The following is a 17331-nucleotide window of genomic DNA, read 5'->3' on the forward strand; positions in this document are numbered from 1 at the left end:
GAAACAGAAAAGGAAAAAAAATGCCTTATATCTGCATCGCGAATTTAATTACGGAGTACAAAGGCAGGGTGGGCTGGCGGACCAAACAAAGCAGGTAACGTAAATTGTGATAATAACGAAAAGAATCGGTACGAATTCCCTCGAAAGGAAAGGAAAAAAAATTAAAGAGATTCGAACTTCTCGGGTGCGGGCCAGCGCATGGAAGCCGGCGGCGCGATGGGATAAATCTGGGGCGACCCTCCTCCTCTTGTCCCTGCTAGACACGCAACCGACGACGACTCGATGGATACGAACTTTTCCCCCGATCCCCCACCACGTCACGATTAGCTCATCGATCATGCCGCCGCCACGGCGATCGCGTCGCCGGCGCCTGCAGCGCTCCGCCGAGGCGCCGCGCGCAAGCGGCGGCAACGGCTGGCTGTCCGTCCGGCGCGGCCAGTTCAAGCGGCAGGACGAACGACACGGCGACGACGGCCTGCCTATCAGCGACGAAGCCCTCCTGCTCGTCTTCTCGGGCCTCTCGGGCAGCACCGTGGACCTCGCCCGCTGTGCCGCCAGCTGCAGGCGGTGGCTCCGCCTCGTCTCCGCCGACGCCGCCTTCATCTGCCGCGAGCCGCCGCGCTCCGACCGCTTCATCCGCCGCCTCGCGCTCGGCTTCTTCCTCAACAACGTCAGCGGCGGCGGCGCGGGATCGCCATCAGCGCCGCCGCGCTTCGTGCCCATGGAGTTGGGCGCCTCGTCTTCATTGGGCCAGCAACTCTCGCTCAGCACGCTCGTGGGCGACGACGGGGTGCTGGACTCCTCCCGCGTGGTGGCCTCCCGCAACGGCCGCCTCGTGCTGGACCTCCGTCGCGGCAAGGGCGTAGGCGGACACGTCCTGAGGCTCTGCGTCTGCAACCCCATGACCGGAGACGTCGACTTCCTCCCGCCCCTGCGCCGCAAGGACTCCCCCGGGCCCTACGCTTGCACGGTGCTCACCGCCATCGACGAGCCGCGGGGCACGGACACGACGACGACGACGACTTCCTCCTACCGCGTGCTCCTCGTCTACAACCGTCGCAGCTTCACGGCGCTCCGGTGCTACGACTCATCCGAAGGCGGCTGGGGCCCGGAAGCCCAGGTGACGGGTGCCAGGATCGGCAGGAAGCGGCTGGGCATGTCCAGGAGATCTGTGCAACCGCCCCCCGTCATGCGCCGCGGCGTGGTCTTCTGGCCTGGGCTCGACTTCGATCTGCTTCTCTCCACGCTTCAGCCGTCGGCGGCTAAGGACGACGCCTCCAAGCTTCCATACGCCGTGATAGCCTACTCCTCCGCGCGCCGCCGGCGCGGCTACAGGAGCAACGCGGATCGCTTGGTAGGATTGATGCCGGACGGGAGGCTGTGCGTCATCGAAGCGGACAGCGAGACGATACGCGCCTACTACACGAGCTGCCCTGGCTACGGCGCCATTGGCAATTGCTTGTCGTCGAGCACGAAGGAGTGGTGCTGGGCGATCAAGGTGGCGCTGATCGGGCCGCCGGAGTACGGCGTGCACACGGTGAAGCTGCGGTGGTTCTTCGAGAACAGCGGCGTGGTGCTGTTCACTGCGAGGAATGGCCACACCGACCCCAACACTTACGTTTACAAGCTGGACGTGGAGACGAAGCAGGTCGTTCGGGTGGCCGGCGGCGACGGCGAGTCGATTGGGGAGATATATGGGTACGAGATGGACAGGGTGGCATTGCTGGCCTCCCTCGCTCGCTGAAGCCTTTGCCATGTGATTCATTAGTTTCAGGTAAAAGATTCACTGATTTTTTGGAAAATATAGCTAATTCTCACCGGGTTTGATTTTTTTTTAATCTTATCCTCTCTTTTTTCTCTCGAGAGGGACATTTTTTTCGTTCCATCTGCAATTACTAGCAATAGGCATCTGCGTGCATTTTAGGATAGCCATGAAAACCCAGAAACTGAAACTGAGTAAAGAATTTGACAAGGGATGTGAATGGACCAGACAGACTGTTCGGACCAACGAGGCCGATTGCAGAGACCACTGTGGTGGCTCTGCTGACCCGTTGGGATTTCTGGTCAGACTATATACAATGGCTACTCCTGAATATTGCAGCGAAGGTTGCATGCTGTGGCCTTTCTATGTAGGGATCATCTCCTGTGAACATAAATGAGAATCATCCTGGTGCAAAGTTGCAGTCCACAGCCACCAGGATTAACTAGCTGGTGTTTCAGGAGGTTGCCCATAAACCTGTGGCATGTTTGCCTGTTTGGTAGGATCAGGTAAATTCCTGAATCTGCCGATTAGTTTGGGCTGAACCACCAAGCAAACTACCTCTTGCTAATTAAGTGGCGCCCTTCCAATCCACCCTATTTTCTTGCAGATTCTCTACCTTATAATTTCAGTTAATTCCTTGCAAACGCTGTTTACATATAAGTGATGTTCCAAAATTTGCAAGAACTTGAAAGGGGTTGCCTTCTACAGTTTTGGGATTGCGTAAGGTACAAAGAAAACGAAATCTGAAGTGGAAGAGCAAGAATAATCACTAATGTTTTTTAAAATTATACAAATTATTTAATCATTTTTGGAAATAATACGTGTTTTTCAGAATTTTCAAAAATAATAAGCCCTCGGTTTGGGCCAGGCCAATTTGCTCCGGTCGGCCTGGCCGAAGCCGATTAGTTCCAGTTGGTCTGGGTGAAGTTGATTAGTTCCAGTTGGTATCGTCCAAGCCGATTCAAACTAATTAGCTTCCCCAAGCTATTTAGTTGCATGATCAATGCATATTTAAATGAACGTAGCTTGTGTTTCGTCCACAAACCTAGCAATTTGACCGAAATTAAGGCACGACTGAAATTAAAGCAAATTAACAGAAGCAGGTTACAAAACTAAGGCATAATTGGACTGAAATTGAAAATTAAGAGAGTGAATAGTTCAATCGTGCCTTAATTTCAGTCCAATCGTGCCTCGATTTTGTAGCCTGAAAGCATGCTCTAAAATATATTGTTTCCTCTCTCCCACCTCCAAGTTCGTTCCTTCATCTTGGGTGTGGATCATGTTCTTCATCTTGCTGACAAGGATGCCCCATTCGATATGTTGCACGTCCTCCAAGCTCAAATTGTCGACCCCAAGCACGACAAGGCACTCCATAAGTGTGTCATGGCTCACCTGGTTGTAGATCCTGGCAGAGCTCAAGCGAAATAGCGCGCCCAGCATGACGTCCGTGATGTCCCTGAGGGCTAGCTGTGTCCGGAGAAACGAGGTAGGGTGAGATCTCGCTGTTTAGAGAAATGAGGTAGGTGAGATCTCGCCGTTTAGAGAAATGAGGTAGGGGATTGGGGAGGGGTCCGAGGGAGCCGCGAATAGATCGGACATAAGGGAGAAGCGGTTTTCACAAACCGAAAGGATGCGGCTCATGTCATCCACGACTTTTTTCGAGTTGTGAGTGACTTGCCAATGTGCACGGTGACCGTACGTGAGACATTTCGTCAACTTTAACCATCATATGCCACAATTTATTAAAACATATCGAAATTGTGTTTTTCAGACAAATTTAGTAAATTGTGATTTTTACTCGCATTCTACGGGTAACCGAAATTTTTGGCGGGGACAAACCGATGGCTACCCAAAAGACACTCACACTAGTTTCAAATCACTCGGATCTTGACAAGAAACCAGTAATCTCCTGGCTCCATCCAGTATAACGAAGCCACAAACTCGCGCGCGCTTTTACAGCCCGAAGCAAACCAGGAGACCCGGCCGGTAAGAGGACGCGCCGTCGTCGTCCTTCCGGCATCGCGGCCTCAGGGCTCTCGGTGCCGTGGAAAGGAAGTGCTTCACACCACCTCTCTTCCTCCTCTGCCACGGCGGCCCCTTCTGCGCGGTTTCCGCCGCGGGGCGCGCGCTGCTAATTAGTAACTCCCCAGCGGCCCCCCTGAGCGGCGAGAGCGACCTCGCGCGGCGCCTGGGCGTGGGCGTGATCCCGGCGCCGTCCCGTCGAACCATCTCCAGCGCCGCCGCGAACGGGTCGAAGTCGAAGCCTCCGCCGGCGCCGGCGCCTCTCATCTCCTTCCTCCCCCCGCTCGCGAACGGGCTCCACGACGACGACGACGACCTGCAACCCATTCCCATCTGCTGCGCGGTCGGCGACGTGGCGGCCGAGGACGCGGCGGACGACGGATGCAGGCGCGGAGGCAGCTTCAGCGGGAGCAGCACGCCGCCGCGGAACAGCTGGTCGGCGAAGGCCGCCCCCACGTCGCTGGAACAAGCGCGCGGCGCCGCGCTACTGCTGCTGTCGTCGTCGTCTTCGGCGCCGGTGAACTCGAACTCGAAGCAGCCGTTGCCGTTCTCCGGCTCCCCGTGACGGTGGCGTTTTGGCAAGGTGGAGACGCTGTACAGCAGGTAGAGCGACGCGCTGTGAGGGATCGACATGACCAGATCGAGCTGCCTAGCTAGCAGAGAAGATGGATACGGCTGAATTGAGTGGATTGAAATGGAATTGATGGGTGTATATATAATGAGCAATGGAACAAGTCCATGGCGGCTTGGAAACAGAATGAATGAAGTGGCCTCGTTTCATGGCCCCCAAAAAATGTACTTTGACCAGAATTGTTGACGTCGCGACCGACTGATTGAACATTTGAAACAGGATGGGGAATGCAATACTGTTCGTCTCAACTATACCCAGCTTATTGCCGGGGCAAGCTTTACTCACTAAATTATAGTGCCGCAAAAATTTGCTATTCCCTCATAAAAAACCTCACCTGTAGGATGATGACGACGGCGGCGGCGTATATTCTTACCAAACTTGTACGCGAGCAGGGGTTGCAGAGAATGGAAGCATTTGTCTGCAGCCCAAGAAACGCGGCTCAAAACCTGGAAAGGGTGATGAATTCTATTGGGAATTTAGTGGGCTGCATGCGGCAGTCAAAGTTGATCTCAAATCCTCTTTAGATTTAATTTTCAGGGGATGAAATAGATACTTTCTTGTTGACGTTAACACAGAGAGCAATAGTACTCTGAAGAGGTGAAGCCTTCCTCCTCCTCCGTTAACTGAATCGACTGTCAGATCTCTCAAGTGTCAGGAACTGAACTGAGGGCGGTCCAGTTTTTAAAATTATGGTTCGAACGACTCAAATCCATTAATTAAGCAGAATAAAGTTGCTATTTAGTTAATGAAAATATGCAAAATATGTACTATGTCTTCATGAAACAACCTGGACAACCTGACCACCCCACACGTTGTTGAAAGAAGAAACGATGCCAAGGTTGCACGCAGAAGTCACCATTATCACACAAACACTACTCCTAAGCTGGCGACTCTTCATCGTAGACCACTAGCAGCGGAGTCTCCATCTCAAGAGCGCGAGCTCGCATCGGACTATGCCAAACAGTCGGCCACGAACGCTGGCGACCATGCGGCTCTGGTTCTGATGGTGAGCTTCGTAGGACCAAAATGCAAGGCTCGCACCGAACAAGAACTCCACGGACCGGACCACACATTACCAAGTCATTGTCATCACGCGTCGTTCCTTTGATCTCCTCTGAGCTGGTGACTTCGACTTCACGGTGACGATGCAAAACCAACCATGAAGAGTCCACGGATACGTCGGAGGACCGACTACCGAAACTAGTAGCCCAAACTCTGCTCAGCACCATCGTCAAAGTCATGAAAGACGTTGAGGAACACCACACTTATAAATGTTTGCCACCAGTGGTCCCCGGGCGACTCAATCTCTAAAAGTGATGCCACCAAGGAAGAAAGCGAGGCACTGCACCGCCATCGTCCGACACAAGACACTAGATCTGAGATTTTCCGGAAGCTCGGTCAACGAGATAAAAGCAGCAAGGGCTGCAAGGCCATAACAAGATGCCTCCAAGGAGGTGAACGACATCCGAAGACAAATCTTCAACAACAAAAACAAAACAAATGTACATTTCAGACAACATCTTTTTAATATTTTTGCTGCATATAGAACATACCATAAAATTTCTCTTAAGTTTTTGCAGGACCCCATGTCGCTAAATTGAAAATTGGGAGTACTAACTTTCAGGGACCAAATTTTCAAAGTAGAATTCAGAGTTTCTTACATAACTGCTTTTTACAAGATCCTTTTAATTTCTTGCTACTGTACACACTACGTTCAACTGCAGGACATTTGGCTAGCTAGCATGCTAAACTTGCAAGTTTGCCAAGAGCTCAAGATGTATGCAGCTCAGAGCTCGAGAACTGCTTTGTGTTCGCGCTTAGAACCCAAAGCACACCAACAGACTCGGCCGCCGTCGGTAAGTTACGCCGCCGTCCCTCCGCCGCCGAGTCTTCCCAACCGCCTTCTTCGCGGCCGCCGCGCTGGCGCCTGCGTGGCGCGAGCGCGAGCAGCTCAGGCACGTGGCGGCGGGCCTTGCGTCGTCGGCGCCCCGCACCGGCGAGAGCGACCTCGCGCGGCGCCGCCTGTTGGGCGCGGCCGGCTCGCGCCCGGGGCCGCCGGTGTCATCCCGGCGGACCTTCTCCAGCGCCGCCGCGAACGGGTCGAAGCCCGTGTGCTGCCTCCTGCTGCTCGCGAACGGGCTCCACGACGACGACGACGACGAGGGCGCCCTGCCCAGCAGGCGCGCGGCCGTGGGCGACGTGGCGGCCGAGGAGGAGAAGTAGTCGGTGGGGTGCTGCAGGCGCGGGGGCAGCTTGAGCGGCAGGAGCACGCCGGCGCCACGGAACAGCTCGTCCGCCAAGGCCGACAGGTCGCTGGCGCACGCGCGTGGAGCGTCCTCCTTCTCCTCGTTGACGTTCTTGGAGCCAGCCGCGGCGAACTCGAACTCCTCTTCGTCGTCGTGGAAGGGGGGGACGACGACGTCGAAGAACAGGTAGAGTGGCGCGCTGTACGAGAGCGACATGATCTCGAAACGGGGAGTTCTTCCTTTTCCTTGAGCAGAGAAGGGCAAGAGTGAGAGAGTAGATTCGGTGACAGGATCTGAATTGATTTGAATGGAAAAGAATTGGTGGTTGTATATATATAGGTCCATCCAAGTGTCCTCGTTTCCTGCCTAAAAATAAGATTTTGACCGGAATTGTTTAGTACGCCGCAACCCAATGATTGCTCTACGTACCCTGTGAATGCAATGCACTGCGCTACTGTACGTGTGAACCACTCAACTTGTTCCCTCGGCAAAGCTTAAATTCCTTTAATTTCTGCAACGTATGTGTTATCCTGATAGGTTTACTCATCTGCACGTCAGAACTTCCATCTGAACGAGCGACGACGACGATGGCATGCATATACACTCCATAATTTATCGACCGCTACTAACAGCCGTGCGGTTTTAACGTACTTCCACACGCGAGCGTGCACGGGGTTGCAGAGCATGGAAGCATCTGGTCTGCACAAGTGCACAGCCCAAGAAACGTGGCTCGTAATCTGGACAGGGTGATGTATTCTATTGGGGATCTTGTTGTGGATGCAGCTTCGGCGGCAGCTAGAGTAGATACATCCACGCGTTTCCCCATTTAAATTCGGCAACGCAATCCGTCGCCGATGCCCCCTTTTTTTAGATGTCGCCGATGCGTTTTAGCAGTATCTCCTACGTGAAACCGTGTACTTTGGTGGGCGCGCCTTTGTTTCTTTGTTCCAACGCCACGTAGGGAACAAAACCTTGTGCGGCGGCGGTCGGCAACTAGATCGAGCTTCGCCGTCCGGCATCGAACCCACGGGCTTAACACGGCCTCCCTCATATACTCCTGTTCAAGCCGAGAAGAATAGCAAACTGGACTGACACATGTAGTGATGTAGAACAATTGTGATATAATACTACTACCTCTGTTTCAAAGTTCGAATAAGACGTCCTAACTTTGTTTCTAGTCACACTTCTTAAAGCTATTTTTATATATAATTTTCTGGTATAATATATGAACATTTACAATATCAAATTAAAAATATTATGAAGACATGTTATGACGGATTTAACAAAACTAATTTGGAATCGTTAATGATGGTAGATTTATCTACAAGGCAACTAATCAGGTAGTAGAGCTCACAGATCTAGGATTTATCTACTACCTCTGTTCCAAAGTTTGAATAAGATGTTCTAACTTTGTTTCTAGTCAGACTACTTAAAGGTATTTTTTATAAAAGAATTTATAAACATATGACTATTTACAATATCAAATACGGAGTAAAAAAAATATTATGAAGACATGTTTATGATGGATTTAACAAAACTAATTTGGAGTTGTAAATGTTGGAAGATTTATCTACAAGGCAACTGATCAGGTCGGAGCTCACAGAGCTAGGATTTAGGTCATTGGAGGGAGGACTCAGAGAGAAATTACACCCTCTAGAGATGAGTGGTGTGCAGGGTAATTTCAACAGAACTTACAAGGTTCTAATGAAAATTTGTCAGAAGCTTCAACCTTGTTCGTTGGACTCAGAACGGCTGATCCAGATTGTCCGGGAGTCTCCCCAGGTATGTCTATCCGGGTATGGCTAGCTGTCGTTGGTATCGAGAGCACAGATATGGCCTCGGCCAGCGAAGACGGTAGGATGTGTTCGTAAATTCAAACGAATTAAAGATATAAGCGAATGTGCCGAATACAATACTCATTCTCAAACGAATTAAAGATATAAGCGGGGTATCACAATTAATAGAACTTCGCATCTATTTATACAAAACGCCATTTACCAAGTACGTTGAAGATCGGTTATCAGCTCTCAAGACTGACATCTATGTAATCTTCCCCTTTTCCCATTCTCTCAATCTTTTTGTACATAAAAACTCATTTTACTTAATTCAATCGCACTGCTGGTCCCGGTAGTATGGCACTGGCAAGTGGATCACCTAAATTCAAAAAATGCCATACAATTGCAAGTTTGTTACAGGTAGCAGCTCAGTTACTGCCGCCCTTCTGCTTGAGGGTAATCTTGTCTCCCAAGCTGAGAGCAATTCCTTGAGTCTTGCTCCTTATTCTGATGTAACCACTCAGCTTACCATCAACTTGCTTCTCAATACTAATGTTTACCAAAGCATCTTCTCCAAAAACACTCTTTGCATAAAGATTCGCCGCTAGGAAACCACATTCTCCATCAAGAGCGGACCTGATGTAAGGTTATCCATGGCACAAGTAGACAACACCATCAGTAATCAGATAAGCAATGGAAGGTATGGTGAAATGGAGTACTTGGAAAGAGCTAGCCAGCTAAAAGCAGCTACTGATGTCCTATTGCATGAACAATGTTGGCAACATAAAATGTATTGTCTGTCGCAATTTTATACTCTATGCTCAATCGTGTTTAAACCCTATTTTGATTTACTGTACAGATGTACATACTAGCATCTGAAAACTCTACGTGAGATAAAAGGCACCCCCTCCTCCTTCAAAATATACAAGGCCAACTGGGAATTTTATGCCAAACTTTGACAGTTATTAGATTAGTACTCCCTCCGTTCCATAATTCTTGTCTCAAATTTGTCCAAAAATGAATGTATCTATTCGTAAAAAGTGTCTAGATACATGTAAGATTTCGACAAGAATTATGGAACGGAGGGAGTATAAAGTTATTGTGATGCAAAAGTGATAACATTAGACCCGTATTGAAAAATATTTTCTGATGGTACAACTTTTATCAAATATTCAAAACACTATTTGTCTAACAGTTGGCGAAATTTGGCATAAGACTTCCTATTGGCCTTGTATATCCGGAAGGAGCTGGTAAGAGTACAAGGCAATTGTGTCGAAAAACTTACGGTGGTGTTAAACACTTCATGTTCGTTGATTTGATAACATGATTCAAGAATTCCTTCTCGTCCTGAATAACCGTGTTCACCGCAACCTGTTGAAAGAAGTTAAAAATAGTAGTAATAAGAAACTGGAATAAGAAGCAACAAGAAATTTCTAAATACAGCCGAAAGGAGCACAAGATGCAAAAGGCCCTCTTTAAGCTGATATGGGGGTAAAAAATATTGGTTGCACAGAGTAAACTGACTGAAGAACTGGTCATCTCAGTGGCACATTAAGTCTAAATTATTCTTGCAGATACAATGGCTGATAGGGAAAATTGTTGAGCAAATTTTGTAATCAGGTTAAGGAAAACTACCAGTATTAACTGAGGAAACAATCAGCGGCTACATTGTACAAAGAAGCATATTACCTTGTTTTCCCACTCAAATTCTGCCCACATGTTGCGGAAAGTAACATCAGTGCATGTAGCAGGTGAGATGTAATCCATGATGTCAATGTGAATATCATTTAGGACAACCACAGATCGTTCCATCACATTGGAAGTCTCATAAACGATGTTCCCAAATATGACTCCAGTCTCTGTTGACGAAACCTTGATATTAGCACGTATTTGCTTGCTTGACTCAGGAGCCAGCGTATAGTTCTGAGGGCGGTCAACAAGTTTAAGGTCTCCCATTGTAGCTAACTCCAAGCACAGGTTCTGAAGTGTCTCCTTTGTACGGTTAATGACAGTAACATCAAGTACAATATCATAATGATGAACTGTTACAAATGCTTCAGCATATACAGGATCACTGAACCCCGTCAATTGAAGAATGCGATTCAGCCTATTTGCATCATCTGTTTCCTTAGTAAATCCACCAGTTGCAGCCTTCAAATCATCTTGGACCTCATCTTCCAACTCAAGCTGGCTCATGCCCTAGGAAACAAAATGACACGTTTTAACAACAGTAGTAACATACATATATCAGCATGTTACTAGATTAAGGAAATTAAGTGTTCACCATCCAAGATTAGACACAGTGCTAAATATACTCTCTAATTTAGCATTGCCATAATTAATATGGAGTACTAAGGTTTAACTCTTTTCTCAAAGCAACAGCTTGGTTCATGTTTAGTGATTTAACATGCTCACAACACTGTTGACATAACTACCTGGCCTTTCCTCTACCCAAAGATGATAAGAGTTTTCCAAGGGTAATACTCCCTCCGTCTCATAATTCTTGTCGTTGTTTATAATTTGACATCTAGATAATTTGACATGTGGACCAGAATTTCAAATCCAACAAGTGTTACATAAAACATTCATGTTAAAACAAGGCAGTTTTCACAACTGAAATACACCACGGACTCCAAAAATATACCATGAAAGTAGCATGCACGATACTGAGTTGTACAAAAAGGAGCATCAGAAAGGCTGATCAGCATTGCTTTACAAACCAAATGCACTGTGAGTGCTTCAGGTAAGAAAAAGTCATAATAGGTGTTATTTAAAACATTAGGTATTCTTAAAGGTCAGGAGACAATTACTTACAAATTCATTAAGTCCGGATGCATGAAAGAATAATACTCCCTCCGTCCGGAATTACTTGTCACTGACTTAGTACAACTTTTTACTAAATCTGCGACAAGTAATTCCGGCCGGAGGGAGTAATACTATATATATAATACATAATATGTAACAACCTGAGAACAGACTATATTCATGATGCCAAGCAGAAAATAGTACATTTATCAATAGACTAGAGTTAGAGTGCTTCTGAGCTAGATGGCAATGGGAACATATCAATTTCCGTAAGGCAAAAGGAACAAATTTTAAGCAACTTTCACTTACCCTTCGGCTCTTCAGGTGGTAGAAATCAATAAGATCGTCTGGCTGGGCATGAGAGATCTGTACCTTGGCCTTCATTTCCTCTGTTTCCCTGAATTGCTTCTCAGCAAGCATCTTGGCAAAACTCTGCCTACACGAATGCAACCAAATCTTCCTCACGTCATCACCAGTATTACAAAGCAACCTCACACAAAGCAAAATCCTATCATATGAATCGTTATCAATCGGTTGGGGAAGGTAGGAGGAAAGCCCCAGCTGCAGAATGGACGTCATGATAAGCAGAGCCCCAGTACAAGCCTTGTTTGCTTCAACCTTTGCTGGCTGCACCTCCTCCAGCCTCAAGACCAACTTGGTCAGGGTACAAGCAACAACTGCAGCCAAGAAGAAATCGCCTGACAGAATAAGTGATCTGAGATTCATGGTTGACGCTGAAGATCCAAGAGTAACAGATGGAGTCGAAATAGCCTCGGTAGCAGCACTCTGTGTAGCATAAGTGCCATCAGCAAGAACAACAGGCCGCCTGGAAGACACAGTGACCGAGTTCACCATCGGTTGGGCAGGCTTGGTGGAATCAGTTGTCTCCCCTTCCTCTGAGACAGTGAAGAATGGTAGATCCCCAAGGCACTGTTTGATGGTGACGATGGCACTCTCAATCTCTGATAAGGATAAGGAGTACTCTCCAAGGATCCAGAGAGCAATTGAGCAGACACGGGAGGCTCGGATCTGATAGAATGTATCAACCAGCCTTTGGATCATGGACACACGCAGCTTGGGATTGGTCTCAATGATCTCCCGCACAAACAACACAACATCAACTGCGGCGGCAACATTACTGTCACCAAGGAAGTCCATAAGGAGGTGCACAACCGATCCAGCCACCTCTGGGTACTCCACAGCACATGCATGGATTGCCTGCACAAGCATCTGGCGGTACTCACCACCCTTCTCAAGCTCCCCTGATTGCGTCTTGACCACCTCCTTCTTCAGGTAAAGCACCACCTCCTCCACATTACGAGGAGTGAGCAGATCGAGCACCAAATCCAGAACCTTCCTCTTGACATCTAAGTTTGGGCTGGCAAGTGCACGCAGCACATCCATCACTACATCCACCATTACATCCCGATGCGAGGTGCGCAACTCGTTGAGACGGTCCAGAAGAATGAGCCTCACATTGTTGTCACTCTGCGACGAGAGCAGCTGGCAGTATGTGTTGGCAGCAGCCCGCACTGCAGTGGGCGCCGAGGAGAGTGACACAAGCGCACCGGCACATTCATACACAACCGCTGTACTTGGAGAGGACAGTAGGGAGATAATGATCTTGATATACCTGCCCTTGTCGGCACGGTTTGGAGAGCGGCAAACCTTGCGGATGAGGTCTACCGCGGCCATCTGCAGGAGGTCAGGCCACTCGGTAACACGTTCAGCGTTGGAGAACAGGTACACCACAGCACGTTCCTGCCCACAGAGACAGAGCATCAGGAAGGCGTTCCGACGCGCGGAGGCATCCTTCTCCGACCCGAGGGCGCGCTCGACAAGCTCGGGAGCGTCAGGGATGAGCTGGTCTCCGTGAGGGAGACGGTAGATCGACGAGATCGCGGAGAGCGCGTGGCGGCGGATGAAGTGGTGGCGGTGCTCGAGGTTCTCGAGGATGGAAGGCACGAGCGGCTCGAGGACCTCCGGCTCCGAGAGACGGCAGAGGAACCGCAGGGTGACGCCGCGGATGTACTCGTTGGGGTGCTGCAGGTTGTTGCGGAGGTTCTGGCAGATGAGGATCATCTCCGGGAGGGCGCGGCCGGTCGAGTCGCGCTTGTCAATGATCTCAAGGTAGAGGAGGAGCAGCTTCTGGATGGTGTGATCCTCGGAAGGGAGGACGTACCGGACGATGGTGATGAAGAGCTGCGGCAGGGACTCGCCATTGAGGAGGAGCATGACGGCGCGCTTCATGGCCTCGACCTTGGCTGCGACGTCGCTGCCCTCCAGATTCGCCTTGATCTCGTTCGCCATGGCGGCGGATCCCTTGTCGAAGTGGACCAGCAGCGTGCACGGCTTGTCCATGGCGCCGGACATGCCGTGCACCCTTGCCGGATTGCGCCGGCGACAGGGGTGGCGGTGGTTGGATCTGGGGCGGAGGCGGATCGGGATCTGAGAGCGGGAGGAGGGGGGTGGTGGTTAATGGGTTGAAGAGGCGAGAGCCCACCCCATCTTGGACTTGACTATTCCTTCATTTCTAAGGTTTTTGGTATTTATCATCCGGAGCACGGGGTATGCGGGCATTAGGGCTTTGAATGGGTCTGGACTCTGCGGTGTGTTGTATGAGGTGCTGGGCTTGGCCCATTTAAATCATAAATGGGCTTCGCCAGTTGTTCTCACATTTGGCATCTGAGGTCCTGGGCTTGGCCCATTTAAATTAAAAAAAACACCACATTAGAAATTAGGATTTCATATAGGTACCAATTTACTCCCTCTGATTCTAGATTCTTGACTCAAATTTGTCAAAATATGGATGTATCAATTCTTAAAAAGCGTCTAAATACATGTAATATTTTGACAACAATTTAGAATCGGAGAAAAAATCACCAGATTTATTTAACCCCTCGCTTGCTCGCGTCTAAGCATATTTCGGAATGGCCCATTTTCGGGCTAGCGTGTCTTACCAGGGTAGCCTGCCAGCGTGTTCTCCTTCTCTTCTCCCCACCGAGCCAGCCATCTCCAGCGAGGACGCCGAGCTCGAGCCGCCTCCTCCCGCGCCGCGATTTCTTTCCCAAGTCCGGCAGCACGTTGCCGCAGCCCGTGCCTCCTCCGCCACGCCGACGGGCGCGCCACAGCGAGCAGAGCGAGCGGCCGCGCGCGGAGCGGGCAGAGCAAGCGCAGGGTGTGCGGCCGCGAGAGGCGCGAGTGGAGCGAGCGCGGCCCGAGCGAGCGTCGGGCGCGTGGGAGCACCACTCCGCCACCCCGACGGGCGTGCGACAGCGAGCAGAGCGAGCGCTGGGCCAGCGGCGGCGCGCGGAGCGGGCAAAGCGAGCACAGGGGGCACGGCCGCGAGGGACGCGGCCCGAACGGGCGTCGGGCGCGCGGGAGCACCGCTCTGCCACCCTGACGGGCGTGCGACAGCGAACAGAGCAACCGACGGCGCGGGCGAGCAGCCGTGAGCGACAGCGCGGGCGACGGGCGTGCGAAAGCGAGCAGAGCGAGTGCCAGGCAAGCGGCGCGGGCGCAGGGCGCGCGGCGCGACCCGCGCGAGCGGGGCGAGCGGCGGCGCGGGCGACATGACAGAGCGAGCGCGACGGCAAGCGGCGCAAGCAGCAGAGCGAGAGTAGCGGCTCTACAGGGCCGCGAGAAGCTTCCGTGGTTGAAGAAAGAGAGTATCGAGAGATGTTTGGGGAGAGAGAGCAGAAAAAGTCAGAAACCATCTGTTCAGCCACGCTGACACGCCACGTTGTCATGAGCGAGTGTACCCGTTTAGTCAGAAATCTGTTTAAATGCTAGCGAGTGATGGATTAAATAAACCCTATCAATAATACGGTGGTTTCCTGTAATTTATTCTGCTTCTTTCCTAATTTCCTAAAAAACGTTTAGAATGTTGACGAAGACGGATCCAACTCACGATTCCAGTCGGAACTTCAGAATTCCGATTCACACGTCCCTGACATGATGCGGTAAAAAAAGTGCGACTTCTGTAGAATTGGACGATAACAATAAAAACATGACTGGCTACAAAAGAATATACGGAGTACAAAGATCATATTACACGCTGGCAGCCATTGTTGAAATGTGAAAGCCCCATAAACAACAACAAAAGATTGCTACTAAGTAATACACCTTGTGTTATGTATTTGGCGGTCTTGAAGAGCCTACCCAAATACCTCTACATCCTCTTGTTATTTTTGGGGAGTGTACATCAGTTAGGTCGCCTTATTATCAGTTGACATGGTCACAAAACGACCTTCCAACTGTCACGTCAAATCAAAACCAGATTTTTTTTTTCCAGAAAGAAAAAGATATATCGCATTAGAGCACTAGTACGAGCTGAGAAACTTCGACCAGCAAAGTTAACAAATACATGACTTTGCGGCAAACAGATAAGTAGTAGTTCAAAAAGATGTTCCCAAGGAAAACGAGGAAGACCGCAGAAGGGGCCGATGGCGGATTAGGCGAGAACTCCGACGCGCAACCACAACCAGTCTTTAGGGACCTCGGACCAATGTGCTCACCTATAGTATCTTGGCGGCTCTCCCAGAGATCTACTAGGCTTGTGCACCCGAGGTTGAAACACCGACGGAGCCACCGCCCGGCAACCCCGGACAGTTGCCCGGGCTCGCCGGACATTTTTCTACTGATCACCGGATTAATATGAAAGCTAGAAGATGTTATTTCTAGGCAAAATGCTAGTTTGTGTACGTTTTGCCCAGGCTCAGGAAGCCGGCTGGCTCCGCCGCTGGGTTGAAACCAACCAAGCTGTAGATTTTCATATAAGCCTCATCAGGCTCAATTGCAGGTTGACCCTCTCATGAAATCCGAGGTTCATCAACAATAACGCTCTCACCCGTCATCGGTGAAACACCTTTAATGAAAAGGCTCTAACATTGTCATATGAAGCATATTCAAACTCATTACTGATCCAAATGCAGCAAAGATAGAGATCATGCATGGTGCCATGTGATGAGTTACCAACCTTGCCTCAAATGCAACGATCAAAGTCTCCAGACCACCTCACCTGAATTTTTAGTCACCACCACAACGACAAGGCGAAATTGCATATAATTGACCAAAAGACTGCTAGCAACCCAAGAATACTCCATGAGAAAAAAAAAACACTTGCTATAACCTGGAGTATCAAAGTGGGCGACATGTGCTGGACTTGAATTCGTCGATTGTAGCTGTGTGGGCGACGAAGGCCAAGGAGCATTCCCAAGCCATCTCGTCGGCCACTTCAACACCACCCAACTCACAGCAACCGGCAACATGCCCATCAACGATTTTATTGCAACAAAGAGAACCCAGTCATAATTTGGTTCCTTCCTGAACACAACATGCACATGATGTCCTGTGCAGGGAAGCTGAGACCGAAGAAATCCACCATGAAACGCTTGAAACGAACAGAGGCATCAGGTGCAGGGGGCCTTTTGGAGGATGAACACAACATGCACATGATGTCCTGTGCAGGGAAGCTGAGACCGAAGAAATCCACCATGAAACGCTTGAAACGAACAGAGGCATCAGGTGCAGGGGGCCTTTTGGAGGATGACTCCCCCAGCCGAGGAAACACCACTTCTACAAACCGTGCATACGTGACGAGTCATCAGTGACGGGCTTTTCGCACGCCGTCACTGATAACACACAATCAATGACGGTCGCGTGCTCGTCCGTTACTGATGACCCCTTATCAGTGACAGACACACCACGCCTGCGCCTGTCACTAATGACTCCTCATCACTCACGGGCGCGCAGGGCCCGTCACTGATGACCACTCATCAGTCACGGGCGTGGGAGGCCCGTCATTAATGGTTAAATGAAAAATAGCAAAATTCACACAAACACACATTAGTGACGGTCAGTTCATCTAGGTCCGCCACTCATGACTCACGGAGACCTTTCAAGATTGAAATAATCATAACTAATTCATAAAAAATCAAAAAAATATGATTCTTTTTGCTGAAGTCTTATTTTTTTCTTGCTTAACATTGATGGAATAATAATATCATATATTAGCAATTGAAAAATAAATTATGTACTACAAACTTGTTATTTTCCACATTTGATGTTTATGATTTTATGTCAAATGAC

General features: G+C 49.7%; 3 protein-coding genes across 4 annotated transcripts; 1 reads left to right on the forward strand and 2 right to left on the reverse strand.

Annotated features, from left to right (window-relative positions):
* The first annotated feature begins 247 nt into the window (after window positions 1–247).
* Window positions 248–6624, forward strand: LOC104583061. 2 transcript variants are annotated; one of them, XM_024459619.1, is made up of 2 exons: window positions 248–1774; window positions 6140–6624. In XM_024459619.1, the coding sequence occupies exon 1, from the start codon at window positions 338–340 to the stop codon at window positions 1742–1744; it is 1407 nt and encodes a 468-aa protein (XP_024315387.1). In that variant the 5' UTR covers window positions 248–337; the 3' UTR covers window positions 1745–1774; window positions 6140–6624. The 2 variants fall into 2 exon arrangements, with proteins under 2 accessions (XP_024315387.1, XP_010233059.1); XM_010234757.3 differs by lacking the exon at window positions 6140–6624 and adding an exon at window positions 2102–2127.
* On the reverse strand, window positions 6233–7268 carry LOC104583062. Its single transcript, XM_010234758.3, has one exon. The coding sequence runs from the start codon at window positions 7004–7006 to the stop codon at window positions 6233–6235; it is 774 nt and encodes a 257-aa protein (XP_010233060.2). The 5' UTR covers window positions 7007–7268.
* A 1294-nt stretch (window positions 7269–8562) lies between these two features.
* Window positions 8563–13768, reverse strand: LOC100834189 (coatomer subunit beta-2). Its single transcript, XM_003567320.4, has 4 exons — window positions 11551–13768; window positions 10126–10635; window positions 9722–9807; window positions 8563–9072 (listed from the first exon to the last, which is right to left on the reverse strand). Exons 1-4 carry the CDS (start codon window positions 13612–13614, stop codon window positions 8865–8867), a joined length of 2868 nt encoding a protein of 955 aa, XP_003567368.1. The 5' UTR covers window positions 13615–13768; the 3' UTR covers window positions 8563–8864.
* Window positions 13769–17331: the final 3563 nt, after the last annotated feature.

This window comes from Brachypodium distachyon, chromosome 2 (genome assembly GCF_000005505.3).
Source record: "Brachypodium distachyon strain Bd21 chromosome 2, Brachypodium_distachyon_v3.0, whole genome shotgun sequence".
NCBI classification, from domain to species: Eukaryota; Viridiplantae; Streptophyta; class Magnoliopsida; order Poales; family Poaceae; genus Brachypodium; species Brachypodium distachyon.

Excerpts from the sequence above, each read along its gene's own strand:
- LOC104583061 (XM_024459619.1), top strand. The coding sequence starts at position 338 with ATGCCGCCGCCACGGCGATCGCGTCGCCGGCGCCTGCAGCGCTCCGCC.
- LOC100834189 (XM_003567320.4), bottom strand. The coding sequence starts at position 13,614 with ATGTCCGGCGCCATGGACAAGCCGTGCACGCTGCTGGTCCACTTCGAC. Across the intron at positions 9,808-10,125 it reads AATTTGAGTGGGAAAACAAG|GTTGCGGTGAACACGGTTAT; the intron begins GTAATATGCTTC and ends TTCTTTCAACAG. Across the intron at positions 9,073-9,721 it reads ATGAAGTGTTTAACACCACC|GTCCGCTCTTGATGGAGAAT; the intron begins GTAAGTTTTTCG and ends ACCTTACATCAG.
- LOC104583062 (XM_010234758.3), bottom strand. The coding sequence starts at position 7,006 with ATGGACCTATATATATACAACCACCAATTCTTTTCCATTCAAATCAAT.